Genomic DNA, 27287 nt, shown 5'->3' on the forward strand with positions numbered 1-27287 from the left:
GCAGTGCTGTGCGCTACCTTTAGAAGACTGAGGAGTCTTCTGCCGCCGATTCTGGACCTCTTCATGTTTCAGCATCTGCAAGGGGGCCGGCGGCGAGGCTCCGGTGACCATCCAGGCTGTACCTGTGATCGTCCCTCTGGAGCTGATGTCCAGTAGCCAAGAAGCCAATCCATCCTGCACGCAGGTGAGTTCACTTCTTCTCCCCTAAGTCCCTCGTTGCAGTGATCCTGTTGCCAGCAGGACTCACTGTAAAATAAAAAACCTAAGCTAAACTTTCTCTAAGCAGCTCTTTAGGAGAGCCACCTAGATTGCACCCTTCTCGGCCGGGCACAAAAATCTAACTGGCTTGGAGGAGGGTCATAGGGGGAGGAGCCAGTGCACACCACCTGATCGGAAAGCTTTACTTTTGTGCCCTGTCTCCTGCGGAGCCGCTATTCCCCATGGTCCTTTCAGGAACCCCAGCATCCACTAGGACGATAGAGAAAATACGTTTGTTTCTTCACCGTCGACACTGGATTCAGTGTCAGTGTCTGGGTCGACCGACTGAGGTAAAGGGCGTTTTACAGCCCCTGACGGTGTCTGAGACGCCTGGACAGGTACTAACTGGTTTGCCGGCTGTCTCATGTCGTCAACCGACTTTTGTAGCGTGCTGACACTATCCCGTAATTCCATAAACAAAGCCATCCATTCTGGTGTCGACTCCCTAGGGGGTGACATCACCATTACAGGCAATTGCTCCGCCTCCACGCCAACATCGTCCTCATACATGTCGACACACACGTACCGACACACAGCAGACACACAGGGAATGCTCTGATAGAAGACAGGACCCCACTAGCCCTTTGGGGAGACAGAGGGAGAATTTGCCAGCACACACCCAAGCGCTATAAATATATATAGGGACAACCTTAAAAAGTGTGTTCCCTTTATAGCAGCTCAAATATTATAAATATCGCCAATAAGTGCCCCCCCTCTCTGTTTTTACCCTGTTTCTGTAGTGCAGTGCAGGGGAGAGTCCTGGGAGCCTTCCTCGCAGCGGAGCTGGGCAGGAAAATGGCGCTGTGTGCTGAGGAGAATAGGCCCCGCCCCCTTTTCGGCGGGCTTCTTCTCCCGGTTTTTTTGGAACCTGGCAGGGGTTAAATACATCCATATAGCCTCAGGGGCTATATGTGATATATTTTAGCCAGAATAGGTATATTACATTGCTGCCCAGGGCGCCCCCCCCAGCGCCCTGCACCCTCAGTGACCGCTGGTGTGAAGTGTGCGGAGAGCAATGGCGCACAGCTGCAGTGCTGTGCGCTACCTCATGAAGACTGAGACGTCTTCTGCCGCCGGTTTCTGGACCTATTCTCTATTCGGCATCTGCAAGGGGGTCGGCGGCGCGGCTCCGGTGATCCATCCAGGCTGTACCTGTGATCGTCCCTCTGGAGCTAGTGTCCAGTAGCCTAAGAAGCAAATCCATCCTGCACGCAGGTGAGTTCACTTCTTCTCCCCTAAGTCCCTCGTTGCAGTGAGCCTGTTGCCAGCAGGACTCACTGAAAATAAAAAACCTAACAAACTTTTTCTAAGCAGCTCTTTAGGAGAGCCACCTAGATTGCACCCTGCTCGGACGGGCACAAAAACCTAACTGAGGCTTGGAGGAGGGTCATAGGGGGAGGAGCCAGTACACACCACCTAGTGGTCAAACTTTTAAATTTTGTGCCCTGTCTCCTGCGGAGCCGCTATTCCCCATGGTCCTGACGGAGTCCCAGCATCCACTAGGACGTCAGAGAAATGCTGATGGACACATTTGGGTACCAGTGGTGTAGGCCATTTATGTAAACATTTTATATCCATTGAGCTATGTTGCCATTTCAATAGAACTAACCAAATAAATATTACTCGTGTATAGTATTGCCTTGAAATTGAGAGTCTGTCACATATTGGATAATTTAGTTGTTTAAAAAAAAAAAGTCTTGCGGAAGCGTCAAAATATTGAGTGACTGTATTGTCACTATCGCTAATGACATTAGGCAGGCTAGCCATGGTCTTCACCTTTCCCTTAGACCTTGGGGCCTAATTCAGATCTGATCGCAGCAGCAAATTTGTTAGCTAATGGGCAAAACCAAGGCCCTCATTCCGAGTTGATCGGTCGCAAGGCGATTTTAGCAGAGTTACACACGCTAAGAGGCCGCCTACTGGGAGTGAATCTTAGCTTCTTAAATTTGCGACCGATGTATTCGCAATATTGCGATTACTAACTACTTAGCAGTTTCAGAGTAGCTCCAGACTTACTCTGCCTGTGCGATCATTTCAGTGCTTGTCGTTCCTGGTTGACGTCACAAACACACCCAGCGTTCGCCCAGGCACTCCCACCGTTTCTCCGGCCACTCCTGCGTTTTTTCCGGAAACGGTAGCGTTTTCAGCCACACGCCCCTGAAACGCCGTGTTTCCGCCCAGTAACACCCATTTCCTGTCAATCACATTACGATCGCCGGAGCGAAGAAAAAGCCGTGAGTAAAAATACTTTCATCATAGTAAAGTTACTTGGCGCAGTCGCAGTGCGAACATTGCGCATGCGCACTAAGCGGATTTTCACTGCGATGCGATGAAAAATACCGAGCGAACAACTCGGAATGAGGGCCCATGTGCACTGCAGGTGTGGCAGATATAACATGTGCAGAGAGAGTTAGATTTGGGTGGGTTATATTGTTTCTGTGCAGGGTAAATACTGGCTGCTTTATTTTTACACTGCAATTACGATTTCAGTTTGAACACACCCCACCCAAATCTAAATGGGTGTACACATGGGCCCTCATTCCGAGTCGTTCGCTCTGTATTTTTCTTCGCATCGCAGCGTTTTTCTGCTTAGTACGCATGCGCAATGTTCGCACTGCGACTGCGCCAAGTAATTTTGCTATGAAGATAGTTTTTTTACTCACGGCTTTTTCTTCGCTCTGGCGATCGTAATGTGATTGACAGGAAATGGGTGTTACTGGGCGGAAACACGGCGTTTTATGGGCGTGTGGATAAAAACGCTACCGTTTCCGGAAAAAACGCGGGAGTGGCTGGAGAAACGGAGGAGTGTCTGGGTGAACGCTGGGTGTGTTTGTGACGTCAAACCAGGAACGACAAGCACTGAACTGATCGCAGATGCCGAGTAAGTCTGAAGCTACTCTGAAACTGCTAAGTAGTTTGTAATCGCAATATTGCGAATACATCGTTCGCAATTTTAAGAAGCTAAGATACACTCCCAGTAGGCGGCGGCTTAGCGTGTGTAACTCTGCTAAAATCGCCTTGCGAGCGAACAACTCGGAATGAGGGCCATGGTACGATGCGCCGTATGCCCGACATTGACTATTCAACGGAGCCGGACTGATATAGTCAATGTTGGGCTGCCTGCACAGTCTATTTTTCCTTGCAATGCCGATCCGGCGGGACCATGCATCGGCATCGCAAGCTGTGAACACACGGTGCGATATGCACTAACTTTCCTTACGATTTTGACTATATAGTCAAAATCGTAAGGAAAGTTAAGTGCATATCACACCGTGTGTATGCACCTTAACTCTCTCTGCACATGTTATATCTGCCCCCCCTGCAGTCCACATGGTTTTGCCCATTAGCTAACAAATTTGCTGCTGCGATCAGATCTGAATTTGGCCCTTGATGTGTTCACAATGCTCAGCTGCTAACTAGTATGACTTCAGCTAGTAAGCCACCCTAACACAAGAGTGGTTTGACAAGTCAGGTGAGATCATATCAAGCAACACAGTACAAACTCAGCGGGTCAAGAAACAGTTAAAACGGTTAACGCATGTGGCAGTTGGCAGGAACAAAGCATGGGTAGGTAAGAATATATCCGGATAAACAATATCACCCAGGATAGAACACAGATCCGTTACAATGGTTCTCTTCAGCAAATGCATTAAAATAGATTCTTACAGTTTAACTAGATACTGCAATTCTATACGGAATGAAATACGTTTGTTGGCATAAGGAAGGCTTGTTTAGCTTTTGTTTGCTTGTTTATAGTCAAAGCTATATGGACGTCACAAAGTTTGCTAGAACATATATCAATTTGTATTAAGGCAAGACTGATTTTATGTCCTAAAATGTATGTCACAAGATTCCCTCAGTGCAATTGAATTCTAATGTGCGGTGCGTATTTGTATTACGTAGTTAACATAATAAAAAAAGAAAAAAAAGAAATCCTCAACCACGTAACATGATTTTATATCAAAAGTGACCTAAAAATTATGATTTATCTTTACATTTAATTAAGTCAAAAACATATTTAAAAAAACAACATTTAAATAGTTTAGTGAAAAGAAAATATGCCTGGGTTGTCATTAGGTCCTACTGTAAAATCACCCCTCTTTCCCCCAATGGTAACAGATCCCCTAGTGGCATTACCACCCCTGCCCCAATCCCACAGGTCCTCACTGAAGAATGATCCCCTCCCTCCCCAGTGGCGGTAAGCTCCTCTTGTCAATAAACACTGCACTCCAGGCAGACAAATCTCTTTGTAATATTAATCCACCCTCCCCCCTGGTGGCCAGGGATCCTCCTCAATGGCCATGGAATGCCCTGCCCTCTCCCCGGTGAAAGGGAGGACTGATCATCAGTATAAGTGCTGGTTTCAGTACTCAGAGTGGCTCTGAGAGTTTACTAAAGAGCCCATGCACTCCATTCACACATCATTCTGGGGAGAAAATCTGGAGTGATGTCGGCAGTCACAGACCACTCCATCACTGCCGGGGGGCCAGAGGAGAACATGTCCAGAACGGATTGCCCCTGAAAGCCCTGGAGGTGCAGACACGGGGTCATTCTGACCCGACCGCACGCTGCAGTTGTTCGCAGCGCAGCGATCAGGTCGGAACTGCGCATGCCAGACGACCTAAGGCCGTCGTTATCTAGCGATCGCCTCTGCCTGATTGACAGGCAGAAGCGTTCGCTGGGCGGGAGGGGGCGGTCCGGCCAACGCAGGAGTGGCTGGACCGTGTGGGGGGCGGGCCGCAGCGGCTGCGTGACGTCACACGCAGTCACTGCAACCCGGGGCAGCGACGAGTAACTCCCAGCCAGCCGCAGGAGCTGCGCTGGCCGGGAGTTACTCTTCAAGTACAAAAGCATCGCCGCTGTGCGATGCTTTTGCACTTGTGCGGAGGAGGGGGGGCAGACTGACATGCGGGGGGGGGTGGGGGCGGACTAGCCCTGTGCTAGGCGTCCCCCTCACAGCTACGATTAACTCGGAATGACCCCCACAGTGGGTGGGATGTAAACATATCAATGAGAACCCAGCAGGATGCGACCACACCAGGTACGTGGTTAAGTTCTTTCCTCCCTTGTAAAAGATAAGTAACAAATCTATATTTATATCCATCCAATGAATCTACCATAACTACCTTCATGGATAGTGAATTATATGTGAACTGCCAACAGCAAATTGGGAGATCTTCAGCCAGCATTGCTCTTAACAGGACTCTCCACTTATTAAGGACAGTGGTTAAAAATATGGGACAGACCTTCACAAAAAATGCCTGGTCCTGACCCTCCGAGAAGAACAGTAATGGTCCCCACAGTGCAAATGTTTTGGGGCCCTGCCAAACTGAGCAATTGCTGTGACTGCCTACTGTGTGTGATGGAAGGAGTAAATTTAAAAAGTAAACTCAATTTAAAATAGAAAACATGATTTCATTATTTCATGACAATCGACACTTAAAATAGCTGAGAAATCTATATCATGGCTCTGCTAACATAAAAAACAATGATAATAAACTGTTGTAGAAAAAAAGAGTTTATTGTCTTACCAAAAACCAAGGTAGCAGGCTTTGCCAATGGTAGAACCAAAACCCCGTACAACGCTCCTATATGTAGCAGTGACATCAGTATGACATTTCTCCACACTATTCTCATCGGAGGTTTGGGGCCTTTCTTCTCACAATATGTGGTGTCAAAGATGTCATCAGTCATGACACGGTCTGCCCCAATGTCCTCAGCAGTTACAGTGGGCTTTTCCACACACGTGCCCACAGTCTGGCTTCCCCGGTACATCATCTTAACAGAGGATCAAAACTGAAAAACAAAGAATAGAAAATTAGTTGATAGGATGAGATATATGAAGAGATGAATGTACCTATACCACAATGATGAAAATCTATATATTTGTTTGGATAACTACTGGTTAACAAACTTAATTACTTGCATATAAATGGCCGGTGCACATGGACATCAATTCCGCTACTCCTCCTTTCTTTTTTGGACAGGTGAACAAAAAAGAGACAGAAGTTTGCATATTGGCTAACCTCAATGTGAAAACACAACACTTCATATTTCAGAGTGTACGGCAGAACAGGACATGCTTAGCAATCCCCCATGGTAGGCAGACAGTAGCGTACTACACTGCATAGAGAGCAATGATTGTGCTATAAGATTCCATCTATCCTCCGTTCAGTTGCCAAAAATGGGACGATGGAGAAAGTGAATGACTAATTCATGTATTTGCATTGCCTACACCCCGTCGCTGTTCTCCTACATTAAAGTTTGTATTTTTAGACATATGGTATAGGGGTAGATTTACTAACGCTTCTAGAAATGAAAAGTGATGGTGTTGCCCACAGCAACCAATCAAATTCTGTCTGTCATTTCTCTTTCTGATTGATAGAATATCTTTGCTATAGGAAACACCACCACGTTTCATTTTAGAAACTTCAGTAAATCTATCCCTCAAACTTTAATGCTTGTGTTTCTATTTCTTGAGTCAACTTTTTAATTACTTTTCCATTTGTCTCTAAAATCACAAGGATAAAAAAAAACCTTTAATTAGGGGCCTAAAACTTCACCTCAAGTCACATATTTTGCAGAGTTAGCTAGATGTCTTGGGAGGAATGAAAAGCATGACTAAAAATACTTTGCTGGGGCATTAAACTAAAGGACAAAATGGAAAAAGAACAGAAACATACTTATCAAATATGCAAATAGACAAAAGCTACACAAATTCGGGGAAATGTAATAACCTGACCGAGATGTAGGCATGGTTGCAATGTCCGGCAAGTCTGTCCATTTTTTAAAGCGTCAACAATTTAAAAGGCATCGATGCCTACCTCTCGCAGGCTATTACATTTTACCAACTAAATCTCAGTCTGTAACTGAAATTATTCATATTGAATTCCACACAAAGTCTAAAAAAAATATGTGGCCTCCCACACATATTAATAAAAATCCACTAAGTCAGGCATGTCCAAACTGCGGCCCTCCAGCTGTTGAGAAACTACATATCCCAGCATGCCCTGACACAGCTTTAGTATTCTCTGACAGCAAAACTGTGTCAGGGCATGCTGGGATATGTAGTTTCACAACAGCTGGAGGGCCGCAGTTGGGACATGCCTGCACTAAGTACATAGTTCTGATGGTAATTTAAAGGCTATCCGGCTTGGTTATCTTTAGACATGCCTAAAATGGGTACAAAGGATGACCTTGGTGACATATTGTAGCAGTGATCTGGCCATGTTTTGTATAACTTTTATATTTGCCAAACATATAGGGATATCAATGTGGCCATACTTTAAGGAAGATATATTTTCATATACACTATGTAGACAAAAGTGACTGGACACCTCTCTCCCCCCGCAAAAGCGAAATGGTGTGTTCCTACAGCAGACACATGTTCATGAAGGGTCGCGATCGGGAGACCGGCAGTGAAGATGCCAGTGATCTAAATCCCGACAGCGGTTCAGCAGGAGACAAACCCCCCAACCTTACCATCCCACTGAAGCCTAACCCTACCACTGCAGCCTAACCCTAACCGGAATACTTACATTCGGGATCCCAGCAGTCGGTATTCCGGTGCCAGCATTTTAACAGGTGTGGGGATTCCAGCGCCAGCATCATGACTGTCGGGATCCCGAACGCTGGCATTGTGACTACATCCCGTTCATGAAGGTGTAAAACTGGTAGAGGGGCAATGATTAGATCATTTGCTAACTAAATGGCTTGCTGTAAGGAGTTTGAGAAGGGGATCATCGTAGGCTGCGTGATGTCATGTTTCCAGGGTGACACTGGACTGGTATACAGAAAATTCTGTAGCCTGGACAGACTGGTCAGCTCAGAATCCAGACATTAAGAGCAACAGGTGCATTTTAGACCAACTCAACCATCTTTAGTGTCACAATTGGTCGCTGTATGTAAGGCAGAATCGCAAAACATACCACCTGCTGTTGTTCAGGAACTTGTGGTCAGTTTGCCAAGAAGGGTGTCTGCAGTAATCACTGCACATGGTGGACCTACAAAGTACTGACGTTAATAAAATCTCGTTGATCTATTTGCTGTCAGTGTTCAATCACTTGTGTCTACATACTGTAGTAAAAAAACACAACCCCTCCCCCCCCCCCACACACACACATATAATGACAATCATAAAGACCAGTTATGCTTTGTTAGAATACAAAGTTCATTTAGTTCATCTGCTGCTGCCTAAGGCCATACAGTAGGTTTAAGAGATTTTACAGTATGGTAAATGCTAAAGTAAGATACAACTAAGTAAATAGGGGAAGAGTGTTATGTAAAGAAATACAGCATATGTTATAGCTATACACGTTTGAGTATCCCATAACCAAATATTCCGAAATACGGATTTTTGTGTGTGAGACTAATACCCCTTTCACATTGCACTAAAAACCCGGTATCGACACGGCATATTGCCGTGTCGAAACGGGTCCGTGTGTGATGTGAAAGGTCCTTTGGTGAATTAGCGGGTCGTCTGACCCGGTAATTCAACCCGGTAAAAAAGAAGGGTTATTACCGGGTTGATTACCGGGTCAGGCGCAGTGTGAATGGGAGCCGTTCCGATGCGACACGGCTCCCATTCACAGTATAGGCAGAGGCGGCGCAGGAGATGAGCTCATCTCCCGGCGCCGCCTCCACCCCCGCCCCTGCTGCTGCTGCGCCCTCCGCTGCTATGGCAACCGACCCGGTATATTGCCGGGTCGGAAAGCCAGCAACGGAGCGCAAATGCCGGATCCCACCCGGTAAGTACACGTTTCTCTTACCGGGTAGGATATGGCATTTGCGATGTGAAAGCAGCACGAGATAGTGAAACCTTTGTTTTCTGATGGCTCAATGTACACACACTTTGTTTAATACACAAAGTTATTAAAAATATTGTCTAAAATGACCTTCAGGCTGTGTGTATAAGGTGTATATGAAGCATAAATGCATTCTGTGCTTAGACTTAGGTCCCATCGCCATGATCTCTCGTTATGGTATGCAATTATTCCAAAATACGGAAAAATCCGATATACAAAAAACTTCTGGACCCAAGCATTTTGGATAAGGGATACTCATCCTGTATTACATGTTCTGATCCCGGTGTTTGCCTTTTTTGTGAATCTCAACTACACACTCTGATTTATATAATAAAATAGACGGTAACAGATAGCAAATGAAGTACATTACAGGATCTTGGGTACATTTTAGCCATTTTACCCCACGGATTACATTACCTGCTGTCCTGGCAACAAAAGTGCTTGAGAACAACATTAAAGTACGTTTTGCCTGCACACACCTATAGGTGAAATCTTGCAGGCTTACTTGACATATTCCGTGGGTAGTGAGAAATGACTATTATTATGTGAAATAATTGATGATTGTCACATTGAGCAGTATACATGGAAGGTGATTTACAGTGACACATTAAGTGACTGCATGTAAAACAGTGGTGTTAGGCAGGCAGTGAGTAACTAAACCCAAGCTCAGTTCAGAGAATAATAAATACTGTAAGACTAATACTGTGACATTTGCATATGGTCACCATGGTATATGTCAAACATGACAATGCCATATATATATACAGGGAGAGAGAGGTCATTTTTCATTTTGTTGATGAATTTTTATTGTACTGAATACTGTAAATAGTTTTCTGCTGAGCCCTGCAACTCAATGACATTCGTCACATGACTGACTTGGTCATATCAGGAAGATACCATTTCCCTTCTCCAAAGGGGAACACAAGTATGAGCTCTGGAGAGCTGAAGTGGAACATTCTTTTAGGTCTTTGAGCACAATAATCCGCTATATACTTGCACAACCTACATATATATATTTACAGTAAATATAACATTTTCTGGATATGACCAGTATCAGAGTTGGCTAGAAAAGCCACAAGGAAACATGACCAGGAATGTGCAATGTCAACTGAGTAAGAGGTCTATATACTTTTATATGAGTTACAAAGCAAATTATTTTTAAATATTTGGGTAACCTAACTACATATGAAAATGTTTTCAAAGCTCCAGTTATGCATTGTGACAGACATTTAAGACATTAAAATGCCAGACTATCAGAAATAGTACATAGATCAGAAATTGAAAGGCTTATTAGCTCCTATTGCCCTTGGACAAGGACCTTGGGCCAGATGTACTAAGCCTTGAAAAGTGATAAATTTCACGGTGATAAAGCGCCAACCAATCAGCTCTCAACTGTCATTTTTCAAACACAGCCTGTAACATGGCAGTTAGGAGCTGATTGGCTGGTACTTTATCACCGTGAAATGTATCACTTTTCAAGGCTTAGTACATCTCCCCTAATTTATCTCCATGTGTCTCATTAGGATCATCTGACAGAGGAGACATCTTGTTGCTTTTATCCAACTTGAAAGTCAACTGGGAAATAAGTGGGTCCCAAAATAAATGTCCTGGACTATACAAATAAAAAATCCGATACTCTCTGAACAGGAAATCCTGGTTGGTGTAGCGCAACTATAATAAATATAATACTTTGTAATCTCTCTTTAGTGTAAAAATCCCACGAGTGACAAGTAAGATAAAAATCTTTATATTACATAACATCATGAGTGTAATACATTCTATAACATACATCAGTGTAGGACAACTGTCAGGTAGGCAAAGCCCCTAAATAATTATCACTGTGAGGATTTAAATACGGGGAGTCACTTCTATGGATGCTACTGAATATACATTTTTCTTGACGCCTTGCTGGCTCCTACATTTCACTGCACGGTTTCTAAATTGTACATTATTACGTTCATCTGCTCATATGGCTCTATATATATTTATTTCTGCAACATCTTTTTTTCCCCAAGGATTCATCAATAGCATAATGATTAGGCCTATAGTGTAACAACGAGCTAAGTCAATGATATAATATAATCTCTTTTGCTGTTGTGATGTCAAAGAGAGGAAGGAGCTAATACATACTGTACACTGACGCCAACATGTAACAACAATATGTATATAGCAAAGACAGGTCTTCACTGGGGACTGAGAGGATTGTCCTTTATTGAGTGAGGCTACTCCTACTGAGTGATGTTTGATATTTCATGCAGTAATCCTGGCACATCATGTCGCATCATAACAATTAGCACAGATGTAAAAAAATGACTGCAACGCAGTAACATCCATTTCCCACGGACAAAGGCCTGGTTACAGCAAGGAGAGCGTCTTTGCAGCAACATTGTCTTCAATTTCATTTAAACAGACTGACAGCAGATCAAGGAAAATCTACATATTCCAGGAGCAAAGGCAAACACAGCTTATCAGAAGTTTCCTGAAATGTGCAATTCATTCTTGTGTACAGTATCTATCATTATAGCATTCAGCACACTAGCACACCCCTCGTCCATTCAGTAATAATCAGAACGGATGCCCTGCCTGTTGTTATGCAGCGGAGAGAAAAGAGGGCAGGAATGGATTTAACTGTAGCACACTAACATTAGGCAAAATGGCTCAATATGAATATTAAAATAGATATGAAAACACACTAGTGTACCCTTTATGTAACAAGTACATCTATTCTCTGCTAATACCATTGTGTATGTATGTATATATATATATATATATATATATATATATATATATATATATATAGCACAGAATCTTCTCATTTGTATCACCAATAAAGAATGATTCAGCTGCATTACACAATACAGGATGATCATATCTAAAATGCAGTGTCCTATATATAGCTCTTCCTTTTATACATGCAGGAAAACAATACTAGAGATAGAAAGCAGTCCATAGCAGCACAGGACAAAATAGAAAACTGATTAAAATCGGGAGCGCAGGAAAAATTAGGATCGAGTGCTACATTCCCCTATTATCTAATTCTATCAAGTTCACCGTGACAAGGTATCTATCTATCTATCTATCTATCTATATATATATATATATATATATGTATAAGGTTTTAGTAAAAGAAGGATCAAGTATACGTCATTCCTTATTCAAGCATATAAATATAGGCAGAAATTGGGGTATGTCGTCACCCCTCTGCAGGGCAGCCTGTGCCAGTGCCATAGGAGTGAGTGCAGCAGTACCTGTATATGCTGGTCCTGGCTCTGCTCTATGCAGCTCTCCTTCCCTCTCCTGCTGATAGATATTAGATGTCACATACACGCCAGGGGTGGATGCAGGAGTCAGACGTGCAGTATATATGAGGCAGCAGCACACAATGCCCGGGCTGTTCTGTAGGCAGCAGCAGCTATTGCTCAGGAATAGGAAAGCTGCCTCCTGCTGCAACTGATAGCTCTGCTCGCTCTCCCCTGCCGCTGCTGCTGCTGATGGTCGGTGAGGGTATTGAAATGATAATGATGCCTGTTCATTTATTCCAGTAAGAGCCCCGTCGTCCTATTGGCGCAGAGAAATTTGGTGCCACATGCTCCGCACATTTCCATTGGCCGCCAGCAATCTGCTGACTGCAAAGGCAGCTCTGTAAGCCGGCGAGCGGATGGCAGTGCGCATGCGCCCGGTGCTGTAGTGCTGCTGCTGCTGCTGCTGCTGGATGCTGGGGATGTGATAATGCTTCCTTTGCACAGTGACTGAGAGCTGCTGTTGCGCTGATGTGTCACGTTGTTGACCTGTAGTTAGTTACCCGCACAGCGTTGCACACTGTCATCTTTTAGGGTCAAGTTCAGTGTTATTTAACTAAGGCAACTGTGTGTCATTATTTCCAGTGTAGGAGACAGCAATAATGGGAACACTGTATATCACAAGTTTTTATAGTGATATATGCACAGGTTTGAATTTTTAATCATATTTTACCCTAATTTTCTCTTTAGGGACGCTTGTGTTATGCTATAGATTTAACAAATGCATTTTGGCCACCCTAAATTATGTTATATGGAGACGATTATAGGGGTCCATTTATATGGTAACAAACCGTTGCATTGAAATCACTCAATGAAAGTACTATTGCGATAATTCTTACTGCGCAAGAATCCAATTTTGTCTATTTAATAGAGACCTATGGTATTTCACATCGAAAGACCATCGCTTTCACACCACTAACTGATGAAAGATCGGAAAGATACCATTACATGTAAAAAAAAAATAAAAAAATGCTACCATTGCAGCAAAACCATTGATGGTAATAAACCATTGACTATGAGTGTCCATTACTAATTTATGAAGCAAAGAAGAACCTATCTTCCAGAAAAACTATATAAAAATAGTCTATTTATCAAAGATCACTTCCTAAAAGTGCTGAGCGCAGCAACTCTCTGAGACAGTGTGAATGCATGGGGTGAAGCCATTGCCAAAGTAGAATAGACCACTCAGATTTTAATAAATGTATGAACATCTCGCTTTTCACACATTATTGCATACTTTACTGAAAATCTTTCTATTTTTACAACATATTCTTCACTTATGTACTGTGAAGCAGGAACTGGCACCAGTCTTGCCAAGCCTTCTGCAGTAGCATATGCTATTAGGTAGGTACTGTACCTACTGTTACATTGATTTTACTTGTTATGGGGAAGCAAGCTCCTGCCTTGTGGTAGTTAAGTTGACTGATCCTTTTTTACCAATCGATTTGCCTGGGCACATATTTGTAATATTCATGACTTATCCCTAATATCACTCCCACGCTAACGTCTATTTAAAAAAAACAACAACAGCTTTGGCTGTTAAATTGTTGTATAGGGGAAACTACTGCCACAGAGTACAGATGTTATGAGGCCCAGAGGTGTGGGTGGCTAAGTAATGCTGAACCACACTCTTGAAGCCCCAACTCTTTTGAGCATGAGCAAGGGCTGACTCATCTGCAGTGAAGTTCCTTGGGGCTTTAATGCAGTTGTCCCCAAACTTTTTTGAATCACGGCACCCTAGAGTATCAGAATTTTTTCATGGCACCCCTAGGCCAAAAGTTTCTTACTGAGAAATGGAGAAAGAAATATTAAATTCAGTAAAATGTGTTTATATGTCATCCTTGGGTTCAATTGTAACGGACAAGATTCACTTCTGTTTGTCCACATAGTTTGTGATTGACAGCCACCAACACTGGTTTGCCTATTACATTGACCATAAATAATGTGAATTGGTCCTAAATCACCAATACAAGACACCCCTGCAAGTGACCTGAGGCACCACAGGGTGCCTAGGCACACAGTTTGAGAACCACTGCTTTAATGAGAATGCACTTACCTTGCACATGCTCAGAAAAGCAGAGAAGGTATATTGCCTGTAGAATTTGTACTTACAGACTGACAAAAACCCATATTGGAATATGTTGTGGCTACACTGTGACAATGTTTGCAGATACAAGAGAACAATCATAAGAAAAAAACATGCTTGACATAGTGCTAAATAATTTTTTTTTTAAATACTGTGCTATATGTATTGCAGCATTTGCTTTTACTTACGTTTGCTCAGGGTCATGTGTGTGTGGAGGGGGCACTGCACATAGCGCTGCAGGGTAGGGGGCGCTGTTGGCGGCACTTGTCAATTATCTATTTGAATTACTTTCACTTGCAGCTTCCCCCCTTTTTGAAGACCAGCATCTCCTGCCCCCTACCCTGACCCCTTCTGTCAAAGCTACCATCAGAAATGATGGGACTCGGTTCTGACAAATTTGGCAGGGTCCCCCACCACACACACTGCTCCATAGCTTACTATTTGAGGGCAGCAGTAAGGATCAACGGGGGCCAGGACACCTGCCTGTGCACCGGCAGGGCAGGCCGCCACATATGGATAGAGCCGTGGGGTGCTGAGTGGCAGCACCTGATTGGCTGCCTGTCCGTAAGCTCCAATTGGCTCACAGTCAGCTCTATAGGAAGAATACAGCCGCAGCTCAACCTTTGTTCCTCCGTGGCTGCCTGCCCTGCTGGGTTGCATTCAGGTGGCCTGGCCCCTGTTGATCCTCACTGCTGCCACCCGGGCCCTATCTCAGTCAGGGCCTGGGACTGGAGTCCCCATCGTCTCCATGGCGGGCCTGCCTTCTGTCGCTAATACCTATAAAACATTAATGAACTCAACTTGAGATTTCTTTTTTATTCAGCCAAACTGTCCTTTATTACATTTCAAGATGCTGATATACCTGGGATTCGAACCCATTGTCTGTGACAGTGCAGTCAGACAATCTTTTCATTGAGCTATCAGCTTTTACATAGAAATCTAGAGAATTGTAACTAATTGAAGCTTACCTTGTGTAAAAATTATTAGCATTGTGGCTGACCAGATCTATGCAGTGTATGGCTGCAAGGGATTGTATGTGTGGCTGCACATTACACAGATCTGCTCAATTACAATGCTGATTATTTTTTTTACAAAGTACAAGTAGCTTCATATAGTTCTGGGAGTTTTTATGCAGGATCAAATAGCTCAATGAGTAGGGTGTTTGATTAGAATTCAACAGGTTTAAAAATTATAGCAAGTGTTTTTCCACCAAGTAGAAGTCTTTCCAGCATTATGGGGTACAGAAAAATGTATATTAATTTTTCAGTATTCTTATACAAGTTTGTACAGAGTTGGAATAAACACTTTTACCTCCCATTTGCAAGTTCTGTAATCCCTCTCCCATTTATACAATACCTCCACATACCTGTCTCACATCATTTAACCCATTATTGAGCTTTTTTAGAGAAATTAATCTGAAAACCAACATGTCTTTATTGGCCATATTATGTTATTTAAACCCCTCTAAGTGCATGATTATTCATTAGTTGGGATGTGCCAATGGTTTTGCAGGGTGTACCAATATTTTTTCCTTAAAATAAAGATGTTCCCTATTTCACCTTCCCAGGGGATCTGTACAAAATAAAGTGAATTTCATCTGGAAAATCAATGCAAGTTTGGAACTGGGTTGCAAATGTTCTCTGCAGTGCAAGTTCGCCTTGGAAACAATTGCAGGACCTAAAGGGGGGTACACACGGAGAGATCCGTGCTTAAAATCTAAGCAATCTTGCTAGATTGCTTAGATTTTAAGCATGGATCTGCCGTGTGTATGCATGCAGGCTCAATCTAGCGGGTCGCTCACTTCACCGTTGTGTGAAGTGAGCGGCCCCCCGTCGGCTTTCCCCCTCGCTCAGCACATCGCGCTGTGCTGAGCGGGGTGAGAGATGTGTGCTGAGCGGTCTGTGTTAAGATCGCTCAGCACACATCTCTCCCGTGAGTACCCCACTTTAGTGTAAGTTCTAGTAAAACAGAACAATTTTCCATAAACAATTGTGAGTCTTTTCATTTCTGCTATCAGACTACTAGGTGCTGTCTTTCTGATGTCCATCACACTATTCTGTAGTGTATATGGATATGGAAACAATTCCTTTGCTGCTTTGGATCATGATGTACCTTTTTAGTCAATAGTGAAATAAATAGCAAATGTAGTGCAACATAGGTGCTATCTATGAATATGCAAATAACATACAGTAGGTCTTGTCTACTCACCAGAAATCTAGAAACGGAGAGAGCAGGAGCCTAGAACACTCACTCCCACCACTGAGCCACAGTGTAAAATGCAGTAATAACCTCTGGCTTTATAAAGCAGAGCTCATCCACATGTGATCTTATCTAGATGTCCATCCTCCTGGCAAAGTTGCAATGTTGTATACTTTGACTGTAATCTCAGTGAACTTGTTATAGCTGGATCATAAAGATGTTAATAGATACTGAGTAAAACTGATGTAATGAAATACTGTATATTACATCACATAGCCAATGAAATTGAAAATAGTTTTATATTTGCTAGATAACGAGATTTCATGATTATTATTAATTATGTTTAATTCATAAAGCACAAACACATTCCACATATAAAATGGGAAACAATATAAACCAAGGTTACACTTTAGAAATGAAAAAATCTAGTGTGATCCCTGCTTGCAGGATCTTGCCATATAATAATAATAATCAAATTATTCATGGTGTAGGAATATTTGCATAGCATACTGTGTTTAATTTCAAATGATGAAAGATGTTTTGTTTTTCATATGTTTAAGTATTTTTCTTTCCCAAGACTCAAATGCCCCTTTAAAGGTACCCATACACTACTGCGACTTCTCCGAGGGGAGAAATCGCATACGTCTCTCTTGAACTGCCCGGCAGCTTCCCGGGCGGCAGGATCACATACGATACATCGTGTGCAGTCCTTTTGCTTACGATACATTGATGTATCGTATGCAATCCCAGGCAAGGCTGCTGGAGGCTCTGATCCGATAAGCACGGGGTTACACATTGGATCGGATACACATGCAATTTGCCACTTTTCATCCTATTTCTCAGACCGATGTGGCGGAATCGGATAAAAAGGGCCCAAATCGCACAAGTGTATGGCAGGCTTGCCTACCCTCCCGCATTCAGCAGGAAGCTAACATTTTTTAATTGACCCTTCCGCTGCCCTGCAAACCTTGCCATGTCTCCCGGATTTTACAGATCCTTCTGAAAATCTGGACTGCATATGCACGAGTCCAGAAATGCCGGGGAGCAGACGTCACTGATGTCAATGTAGGTAGCGGTGGCTGACTGTCCTGAAGAGGCAGTGTGAGCGGAGGCTCTTCACTGCAGCCGGCCTCAGAGCGGGATAGAACAGAAACTTCGGGCAGACACTTGCCTACTTGCCAACTTTGGTAGGTGCATTTTGGTCACCAAGAGCTGCACTGTGTGAGACCCGAAGAGGGTGGAAGGTGCGGGGTTAGCAATGTAGGGAGGCGCTGTGTTTAAGAACAGCAGTCTCAAAGCCCTTCAGTGCCCATCCCCCTGGCTGGTTCTCCCATCCTTCTCCCCCATCAAAGACGGAAATATATTTTTTTACCTGACTGGCTGGTACAGCTGAGGCCCCGCCCCTCGCACAGGCCCCACCCCCTCCCGCGATCCCTTTCTTCCCCTCACAGACAGGAAAACATTTATTTCTTGGTACAATAGCAGCTGGCATTTAGAAGACGAGGCTCCGCCCCTCTCACAGGCCCTGCACCTCCTGCGGCCCATGATTTCCTTCCTTCCACCCGCAACTATGAGGATCCAGCACAGAGCTCCTACGGGTAAGAGCTCTCTGAGCTCACCATTTTCAAACCTCTCCACCAATATATAAGCATGACAAGCCTACAAAACATCACATTGTTACTATGGGCCTGTTATTTTTCCTTTAAATTGACACTATGGGGGTAATTCCAAGTTGATCGCAGCAGGAAATTTTTAAGCAGTTGGGCAAAACCATGTGCACTGCAGGGGGGGGGGGGGCAGATATAACATTTGCAGAGAGAATTAGATTTGGGTGGGTTATTTTGTTTCTATGCAGGGTAAATACCGGCTGCTTTATTTTTACACTGCAATTTAGATTGCAGATTGAACACACCCCACCCAAATCTAACTCTCTCTGCACATGTTATATCTGGCCCCCCTGCAGTGCACATGGTTTTGCCCAATTGCTAACAAACTTGAAGCTGCGATCAACTCAGAATTACCCCCTATGAGGGGTACCCAATTAGGTGTGATCTGTGTTCACCAAATCAAAATGGCTGGATATTGCGATTTTTGACCAATGGTCATTATCGCTCCGTCAGCCGCTTATCGCGGATTGTGCTTCAGGTGACTGAGGCATCCAAAGCATAATCAGCAATAAGTGCCAGCATTAGGGGGTGGAGCGCGCCGCATTGGGGCTAATAGGATAGCCCCAGGCTCTACAAATACCTGCGGTCATTGACAATGGGTAATTGGATACCCACTTATGTGTTAGGTCTGAAATCTACCCAGCTCCCTAATTGTGTCCTTGAAGTCTGACATCCCTACACAGGATTGAGCACTAAGTAACTCACACAGCACATACCAGAAAGTGTTTATTTTATTTACAAACCCTGTAGGCAGGGCCAGCACTCTCCCCACTCTGCTGCTATCCCAGGCTTACCTGCCCTCCAACATTCAGCAGGAGGCTCCCAGTTTTTAATATAGCCTCCCTCTGCCCTGCAAATATTACTTGTCTACCAGTTTTTCACTGTCCCCCGTGAGAATTTGGACTGGGCATGCATGAGTCCTGAAATGCCGGAGGCGGGACCTGTATGGGGGACATCATGACACATGACGTCATGTCACTTAAATGCCGGCCACCGTGGGGTTGTGGGTAGCGGTGACCACCTAGCAGTGCACAATCAGAGAGGCACAACTCAAAACCATTGCCATTGCCTGCTCTAACTCCGCTCATAGCCTAAGGGCTAAAACACACTACCCGGCTTTTGCCGGCCGGGAAAAAGCTGGACGGCTTTATCCCGTGCCGGCATTGTAGTTAACAGTGTGAGGGGTAGGGTCCCTTCACACTGCACAGCCCCGGCCCGGCTGCCGGGTTGCAGCCGGGTCTCACCACTGGAAGGTCCGGCTGCCGGGCCGTCTTTGTAGCCAGTAAACCGTGTGTGTGAAGGGGAGCTTTCACACACAACGGTTTTTTCTGAAGCCGTGTCTGATGCTGCGCATGCGCACAGCATCACACACGGCTCAAAGCCGTCCTGTGTGAGCGACTCTGCCGGTTTCTCCCGGATGGCAAAAAGCCGGACAAAGTTTGTCCGGCTTTTTGCCATCCGGGGAAAACCGGCTAGTGTGTTACAGCCCTTAGGGGGAGAGATGTAGTTATGTGACCGGTGGTCAGGAGATCACTGGTCACAATACCGGCACCTACATCCCGACCCCATCACAACCACAACAGTCGGCATGCCGACTAACAGGGACTATTCCCACTCGTGGGTGTCCACGACACCCATAGAGTGGGAATACAATTGTGGCGAGCAAGGGGCTTTGTTGTGCTTGCACCCCTGCCGGGCATCTGATTGCCGGGGTCGGTATGGTGACCAGCTGTCTCCCGACCACTGGTCATGTGATACCAACTCAGAGGGGATGTAGTCCGCATCCCAACAGTCAGGATGCCAACGGTCACAATACTGACAGTGGCATCCCGACACATTCTGCCAGTTGGCATTAGGTTTAGGGTGAGACTGCAGGGAAGGGGGGTGGGGGGATGGGGTGGGGGTGGAATAGGGTCAGGCTGTGAGAAGGAGGGGTTAGAGTTAGGCTGTTAGTAGTTAAGCTGGAGGACAGGTGGATGTGAGGGTATGGGTCTGGGATGGTTGGGTTAGTGTTAGGCTGCGGGAGGGGTGGTCAGGGTTTGGCACTAAGAGGAGGGTTAGGCTGTGGATGGGGAGGGTTAGGGTTAGGCTGTAGGAGGGGGAGGTTAGGGTTAGGCTGCAGGAGGGATGGTTTAGGGGAAGGGTTACAGTACCAAAATGTGTCAGGATTATGACTGTTGGGATCCGTACCAATCTGGCCACAACTTTTTAGACTATTGAAAGTAATGTGCATTAATGTGCAGTGCTTTTGGCTAATTACTATTTTTAAGGAAAACTCTTCATTGGACAAGTGTCACAGCTCTCTTCTCTAATTGTGCACTGTTCTCTTTCTTATATAGTCCTACTTATTCGCACTATTGGTTGGACTTTCAAAGACACTTAGTTTTATTCAAGTGAACCTGATTAGACATTCTATATTTGCATAACTTGCAGTGGTCACAAATGTGTTAATTGGTTGCAACCATGCAACTATTTTGACAGATGGGAATATGTTACATGTTGTATTGTAACTTTTTCTATTTTGCCATAGATTAATCTTGTTCAGGTACGAGCGGTTTACATCTGTTTAATACATTTATGTTGTTTTTCTGTGTAAATAAATTGTTACATCTACTTATAATAATAGAGCTGGGTGCTGAGTGTCACAGGCATTAGCTGTACTCTGAAAGGGCACTCACTGACAGTGATCCATGGCTATCAGTGAGTGCTCTCTCAGGGGGCAGGCAGTGGCTGTGACACTCAGTATCCGTTTGGATGGTCGACTACTATTGGTCGACATTGACATTGTCGACATTGACACATGGTCGACACATGAAAATGGTCGACACGTGAAAAGGTCGACATTAGTTTTTAAAAAAAAAAATATTTTGTGGAACTTTTCCATACTTTATGATCCACGTGGACTACGATTGGGAACGGTAATCTGCCCGAAGCATGGGGAGCGAAGCGAGCCATGCGAGGGGACGCGGTGCACTAATTGGAATTTCTCTGTCACTTTACGCAGAAAACGACACCAAAAAGTTAAAAACACTCACGTCGACCTTTTCATGTGTCGACCATTTGTCCATGTCGACCTTGCCAATGTCGACCGATAGTGAACGACCTAATGACTGACGACCATAACATGGTCGACCATTCATACCGAAGCCGTGACACTCAACACCCAGTTTCTTCCCTTTCATCTGCCAGCATTTGGCTCTTGGGTTAGTGTACAAATGAAGCCAATTTCACAGTGGCCTAACTTAAAATAAATAAATGTTATTTGTAAAGTCGTTTATGCAAATTCTCATTTGTTGTGTATAAATTACTAGGGTCTTTACAGGAGGGAGCAAAAGGCGATTTTTAAATAAAATAAAGTGACCTCACTAGTCCATTGGGTGGTATATGACATGCCCCCTCAACGGCACGCCGCACATTCTGTTGCGACTTGCAGTCTCCCTGAAACTAGTTTTCAAAAGTAGCCACGTATGGTGTATGGGCACCTTAAGTTAGATCTACAGTACTGTATATTATGAAATATCTTTCCTAAATTACATTGGAAAAGTGTATTTGAAGGATTGAACTTATTAACACTGTGTGCTTTTTGTATGGTTATGTACAGAATTAGCCAACATTAACATTGCAACATGTTAAATGAAAGTTCTGTTTTTATTTGATCACTGACTGATTTAGAGCAATAGCTTTTGGCATATGTCTGGGTGACACAATATTTTGTCACTTAAGATGACAAAGTTCGAGCCATGTGGTGAGAGTCATGAGGAACCCCTTTGTGTCTGCTGAGGAGACTAAAGGTCACGTCATGCACTTATATGGTCATCATAACCTTTAAGGAAATTCTCAGTAACTCTGACTGATGTTAAGTAATAGAAAGAGCAAATTAATTTTCTTTTGAATCTACAGAAATTCACTTGAGCAAGACACACAGGGTGGGCAATATGGGGCCCTCTATCTGCTATGGTCCACCCCTGGTCTGCATCATACACATTGGAAACCTGTACCCAGAGCTGGGTTAAGACCATGGAGGGCCCGGGGCACTTAAGACGGTAGGGCCCCTATTAAAGCGAAGGCAGACGAATATGAATATATATATATATATACATATACATATACACAGACAGGCAGCAGCTTAGTAAAACTTGCCTCCCCAAGCAGCACACACGGACACATGCCAGCCAAACTCCTTCCCTGCACTCCCGTCCCCACTGCAGCGGCGGCCACACAGACAGGACAGCTGAGCTGAGCGACGGCTCAGCTGTCCAATAATGTATGAATGAAGCAGCCTGCCGCTCAGTCATTGGCTGGACACGCAGGCTGCAGGGGCAGGCTGCTTCATTCATACATTGTTGGACAGCTGAGCTCAGCTCAGCTGTCCTGTCTGTGTGGCCGCTGCTGCAGTGGGAATGGGAGCCGGGGAGCGCAGATCGGATCGGAAGAGAGATCCGATCTGTGGTGTGGCAAGGGGCCCATTTAATCCGGCTCTGCCTGTACCTCTGCAGATGTTAATGAACTACAAGTTCCAACATGCCCTGACAACAGTCCGTTGACTAATTTTTCGCACGTTGAAAATGCATGTAACATTGGTTTGTAATATTTGTGGTCAGTACATCATTAACTTTGTAAGTTTGTCATCAGCGCCAATCTCATTATATACATGAACAACATAGTAACATAGGCCCGAGTTGTTTGCTCGGTCATTTTCTTCGCATCGCAGCGATTTTCCGCTAATTGCGCATGCGCAATGTTCGCACTGCGACTGCGCCAAGTAAATTTGCTAAGAAGTTTGGTATTTTACTCACGGCATTACAAGGTTTTTTCTTCGTTCTGGTGATCGTAATATGATTGACAGGAAGTGGGTGTTTCTGGGCGGAAACTGGCCGTTTTATGGGAGTGTGTGAAAAAACGCTGGCGTTTCTGGGAAAAACGCGGGATGTCTGAAGAAATGGGGGAGTGTCTGGGCGAACGCTGGGTGTGTTTGTGACGTCAAACCAGGAACGAAACTGACTGAACTGATCGCAGTGGCAGAGTAAGTCCCGAGCTATTCAGAAACTGCTAAGAAATTTCTATTCGCAATTTTGAGAATCTTTCGTTCGCAATTTTGCTAAGCTAAGATTCACTCCCAGTAGGTGGCGGCTTAGCGTGTGCAATGCTGCTAAAAGCAGCTTGCGAGCGAACAACTCGGAATGAGGGCCTTAGTATTTAAGGTTGGAAAAAGACAATTATCCATCGAGTTCAACCTATTTCTGGTCTCCTATGCACGATTATTTTGTATAAAATTTTGACTGAAGTTGATGACTGCCATTACGTTTTACCCCTCTTTTTTATAATAACCATAGTGCTTGACTATGCCCCGTAACCCTGGATATCCTTATCCATTAGGAATTTATCTAACCCATTCTTAAAGGTGTTGACTGAGTCGGCCATTACAACTCCCTCAGGCAGGGAATTCCAAACACGTATCGTCCTTACCGTAAAAAAGCCTTTACGCTGTATTGTGCGGAATCTCCTCTCCTCTAACCTGAGCGAGTGTCCACGAGTTCTCTGTGTTGATCTAACCAAAAACAGGTTCTGCGCAAGATCTGTATATTGTCCCCTTATATATTTGTAAATGTTGATCATGTCCCCTCTTAATCTCCTCTTTTCCAGTGTAAACATGCCTAGTCTTGCAAGCCTTTCCTCGTATTCCAGCATCTCCATACCCTTAATTAGTTTGGTTGCCCGCCTTTGAACCTTTTCTAGCTCCAGGATATCCTTTTTGTAGTAAGCTGCCCAGAATTGTACACAGTATTCAAGGTGTGGCCTCACAAGTGATTTATATAACGGGAGTATAATACTCTCGTCCCTAGCATCAATTCCCCGTTTTATGCATGCTAATATCTTATTAGCCTTCTTTTCTGTAGTCCTACTTTGGGTACTACTGCTTAGTTTGCTATCTATGAGGACACCTAAGTCAGTACAGAATCCCCTAATTTTACCCCATTTAGTAGGTAGGTGTTATTTTTGTTCTTGTTACCACAGTGCATTACCTTACACTTGTCTGTATTGTAGCGCATTCTCCATTTCGCTGCCCAAGCTTCTAATTTAACTAAGTCGTTCTGAAGCGACTCAGCATCCCCCTCCGCATTTATAATCTACACAATTTGGTATCATCTGCAAAAATTGATACCATGCTCTCTAGACCTTCTGTTAGGTCGTTAATAAAAATATTGAACAATAGCGGTCCTAATACTGAGCCTTGCGGCACACCACTTAGCACTTCAGTCCAAGTTGAAAAAGATCCATTAACCACAACGCGCTGCTCCCTATTATCTAACCAGTTTTTGACCCAAGTGCATATTGTGCTTCCTAGCCCTGATTCTTGTAGCTTGTAGATAAGTCTCATGTGTGGTAGAGTGTCGAATGCTTTGGAAAAATCTAAAAAGATTACATCCACCTCTTTACCCTGATCTAGGTTTGCGCTTACTGTTTCATAAAAGCCAAGTAAGTTGGTTTGACAGGATCTGTCCTTCATAAACCCATGTTGATTCCTTTTAATTACCTTATTGACTTAAAGGAACTTCTGTATACTATCTCTTAGAATACCTTCCAATACTTTCCCCACTATAGATGTAAGACTTACTGATCTAAAATTACCTGGTTCAGCTTTACTTCCCTTTTTGAATATAGGCACTACTTCCGCTATACGACAGTCTTTGGGAACCATACCTGATATTACTGAATCCTTAAAGATCAAAAATAGCAGTTTTGCAAGTTCAGAGTGAAGCTCCATTAGAACCCTTGGGTGAATACCATCGGGACCTGGTGACTTATTAATCTTTAAATGTTTTAATCGGTCACAGACTACTTCCTCGCTTAAATAAGTACCTATCAGTGGGATATTCTCATTATTGAGATTATGTGTTAATCCCTGAATTGGGTCCTCTCTAGTAAATACTGTTGAAAAAAACTCATTTAGTGTGTCCGCTATGTCATTATTATTTTTGCTTTGACTTAACAACAATCAATGGATCGTATCATTTGAAAATTAGTTGTGTACTGAATCACTCAGATCTATGCAGCTTCCAGAATGTTCAAGAAACATTTCATCCGGAAATTACCTCTGTCTTATAGTGTGTTTATGGATGTTCAATATTTAAAAAACACGGATCAAACATGCAAACAGACGTGTATGCACTGGGGTTTATATGCTTTTTAACATGTTAAAAACTGTTTTTGTAAATGGCAGTTTGTACATAGAATCCAGATGGCAATGTACGCTGTGAAATGGCAGAACACGTATGGAGTTTTTTATCAAGCATAATATAAAATGGCCGATTACTGGACATGATGGAAAATGTGGTCGGAAGAAGACACTGAGGCGCATGTATCTCATGGATTTTAGCATCCTGAGCATACGCCAAAGAAAGAAATCGACTTCTGTGCATGTGACTGGTCAGGTATTTGATTACGGAAGGAGAGTGCTAATGCATAGGGATTTATCTGTAGACGGACCACACTTTCCGTGAAATACAGATGCGTTCTCATACACCAGGCATCTATAAGCCATATGGCACAAGACACCCGGCGATACTGAGCTGCATTGAGTGGTGTAGCATACCATATCTTTTCTTTAAAGTTTGCATTTTACCCACATAGCAGATGCAGCAAAACACCACTCAAGGTGTTAAAGAAATGTTGTGTTGCAACTCTAACCATACAAGTATCCATTTTAATCACATAAAAAGTCACTCATGAAGCACACTGGAACTTGCAGCGAGAAGAAAGCACGGGTGCTGCACGGTAGTACTTCGTATACAACTTCAGACCCATTCGCACACGGATGTGTAAGTGTTGCATAGGAAACTGATCTGTGTAATCCTACAAAGTAGTTTTGTCATTTCCAGTTTTATTCTTGCAAATAAAATGCACATTTCTATCGAGAAAGACACTCACTGCTGCCAAGTCGCACGAGAGGGACTGTTTGGTGCGACTGAAGCCACAATGTATGAGGACAAAGCTCTATATGTTTCTGGCCAGTAACGTGATCGCACATAACTTTTCTGTCTTGTGTGAGTGTCACAGCCATGTAAGTCAATTTCCTTGAATGGGGCTGTTGTAAGTTCCTATGCTGTGATGCTGCGGCTGTGGACATAAGAACAGTAGGTGGGAGAGGCTTCTACATGCAGCCAAATGGATATTTTGTATACAAAGGTGGATTCTAGTAAGCAGGCTGCCATGACCGTATGGAAAACCAGATGCAGATGTGTCCAGCTCAGAATCAGGCCCACAATTAGCCTGTGTGCAGGGCTGCCAATACATCACACGACACGGGTTCCACTGTTAGGGGGTATGGCCAAACTTTGAAAAGTGTCCACACACAAACTGGGGACAATCATTACCTGAAAAGATTTTACCGAGGAGGTGTGGGATGGGTGGGTGTTTCCTCGCCTCCAGTGCTGATGCCCCCACCATGCCTTCAAAACAAACCTGGGCCTGGGTAATCAGTACCTACTAACCAACCTTTCTGTGCTCCTTCTTGTTTCTGTGGTTGTCTTTTGCCACACTAACAGGTCTTGGCAGGGCAGATTGGCAACTAAAAGTGACCCTGGAAACATTTCTAGAAGTGGCCTCATGTGGGTGGCAGCAAATCAACTGTCAGCGGAACAAACACCAAAGTAGGTAGGATTAGTACACCCCCATACTCTCATTGGCTAATGTGAGGAAATGAGAGGTCTGTGACAATTACTATATTATACCTAATTTCCCACGTCAAATATGTACTTTTTATCCCCATATCCCCTATACATTCAGTTTGTCTGTTTATTCCCCATAGCATGTCCCTGCTGGGTGTAGTATGGTAGGCCGGCGGTCGGGCTCCCGGCGACCAGCATACCGGTGCCGGGAGCCCGACCAACGGCTTACCGACAGTGTGGCGAGCGCAAATGAGCCCCTTGCGGGCTTGCTACGCGCGCCACGCTATTTTATTCTCCCTCCAGGG

General features: G+C 44.1%; 1 protein-coding gene across 2 annotated transcripts in view; it reads right to left on the reverse strand.

Moving 5' to 3' along the window:
- SCD (stearoyl-CoA desaturase) overlaps positions 1-16734 on the reverse strand; it is a 55400-nt gene extending 38666 nt beyond the window's left edge. The window contains exons 1-2 of one of the 2 annotated variants that reach the window (XM_063961434.1): positions 16656-16734; positions 5790-6054 (exon numbers count right to left, since the gene is read on the reverse strand). In XM_063961434.1, coding sequence (XP_063817504.1) covers positions 5790-6036 — 247 coding nt within the window. In that variant the 5' untranslated portion in view covers positions 6037-6054; positions 16656-16734. Of the gene's footprint in view, positions 1-5789; positions 6055-12310; positions 12585-16655 lie in introns of those variants that run through there. The other variant, XM_063961433.1, reaches the window with a different exon arrangement.
- Positions 16735-27287: the final 10553 nt, after the last annotated feature.

This window comes from Pseudophryne corroboree, chromosome 3 (assembly GCF_028390025.1).
Source record: "Pseudophryne corroboree isolate aPseCor3 chromosome 3, aPseCor3.hap2, whole genome shotgun sequence".
NCBI classification, from domain to species: domain Eukaryota; kingdom Metazoa; phylum Chordata; class Amphibia; order Anura; family Myobatrachidae; genus Pseudophryne; species Pseudophryne corroboree.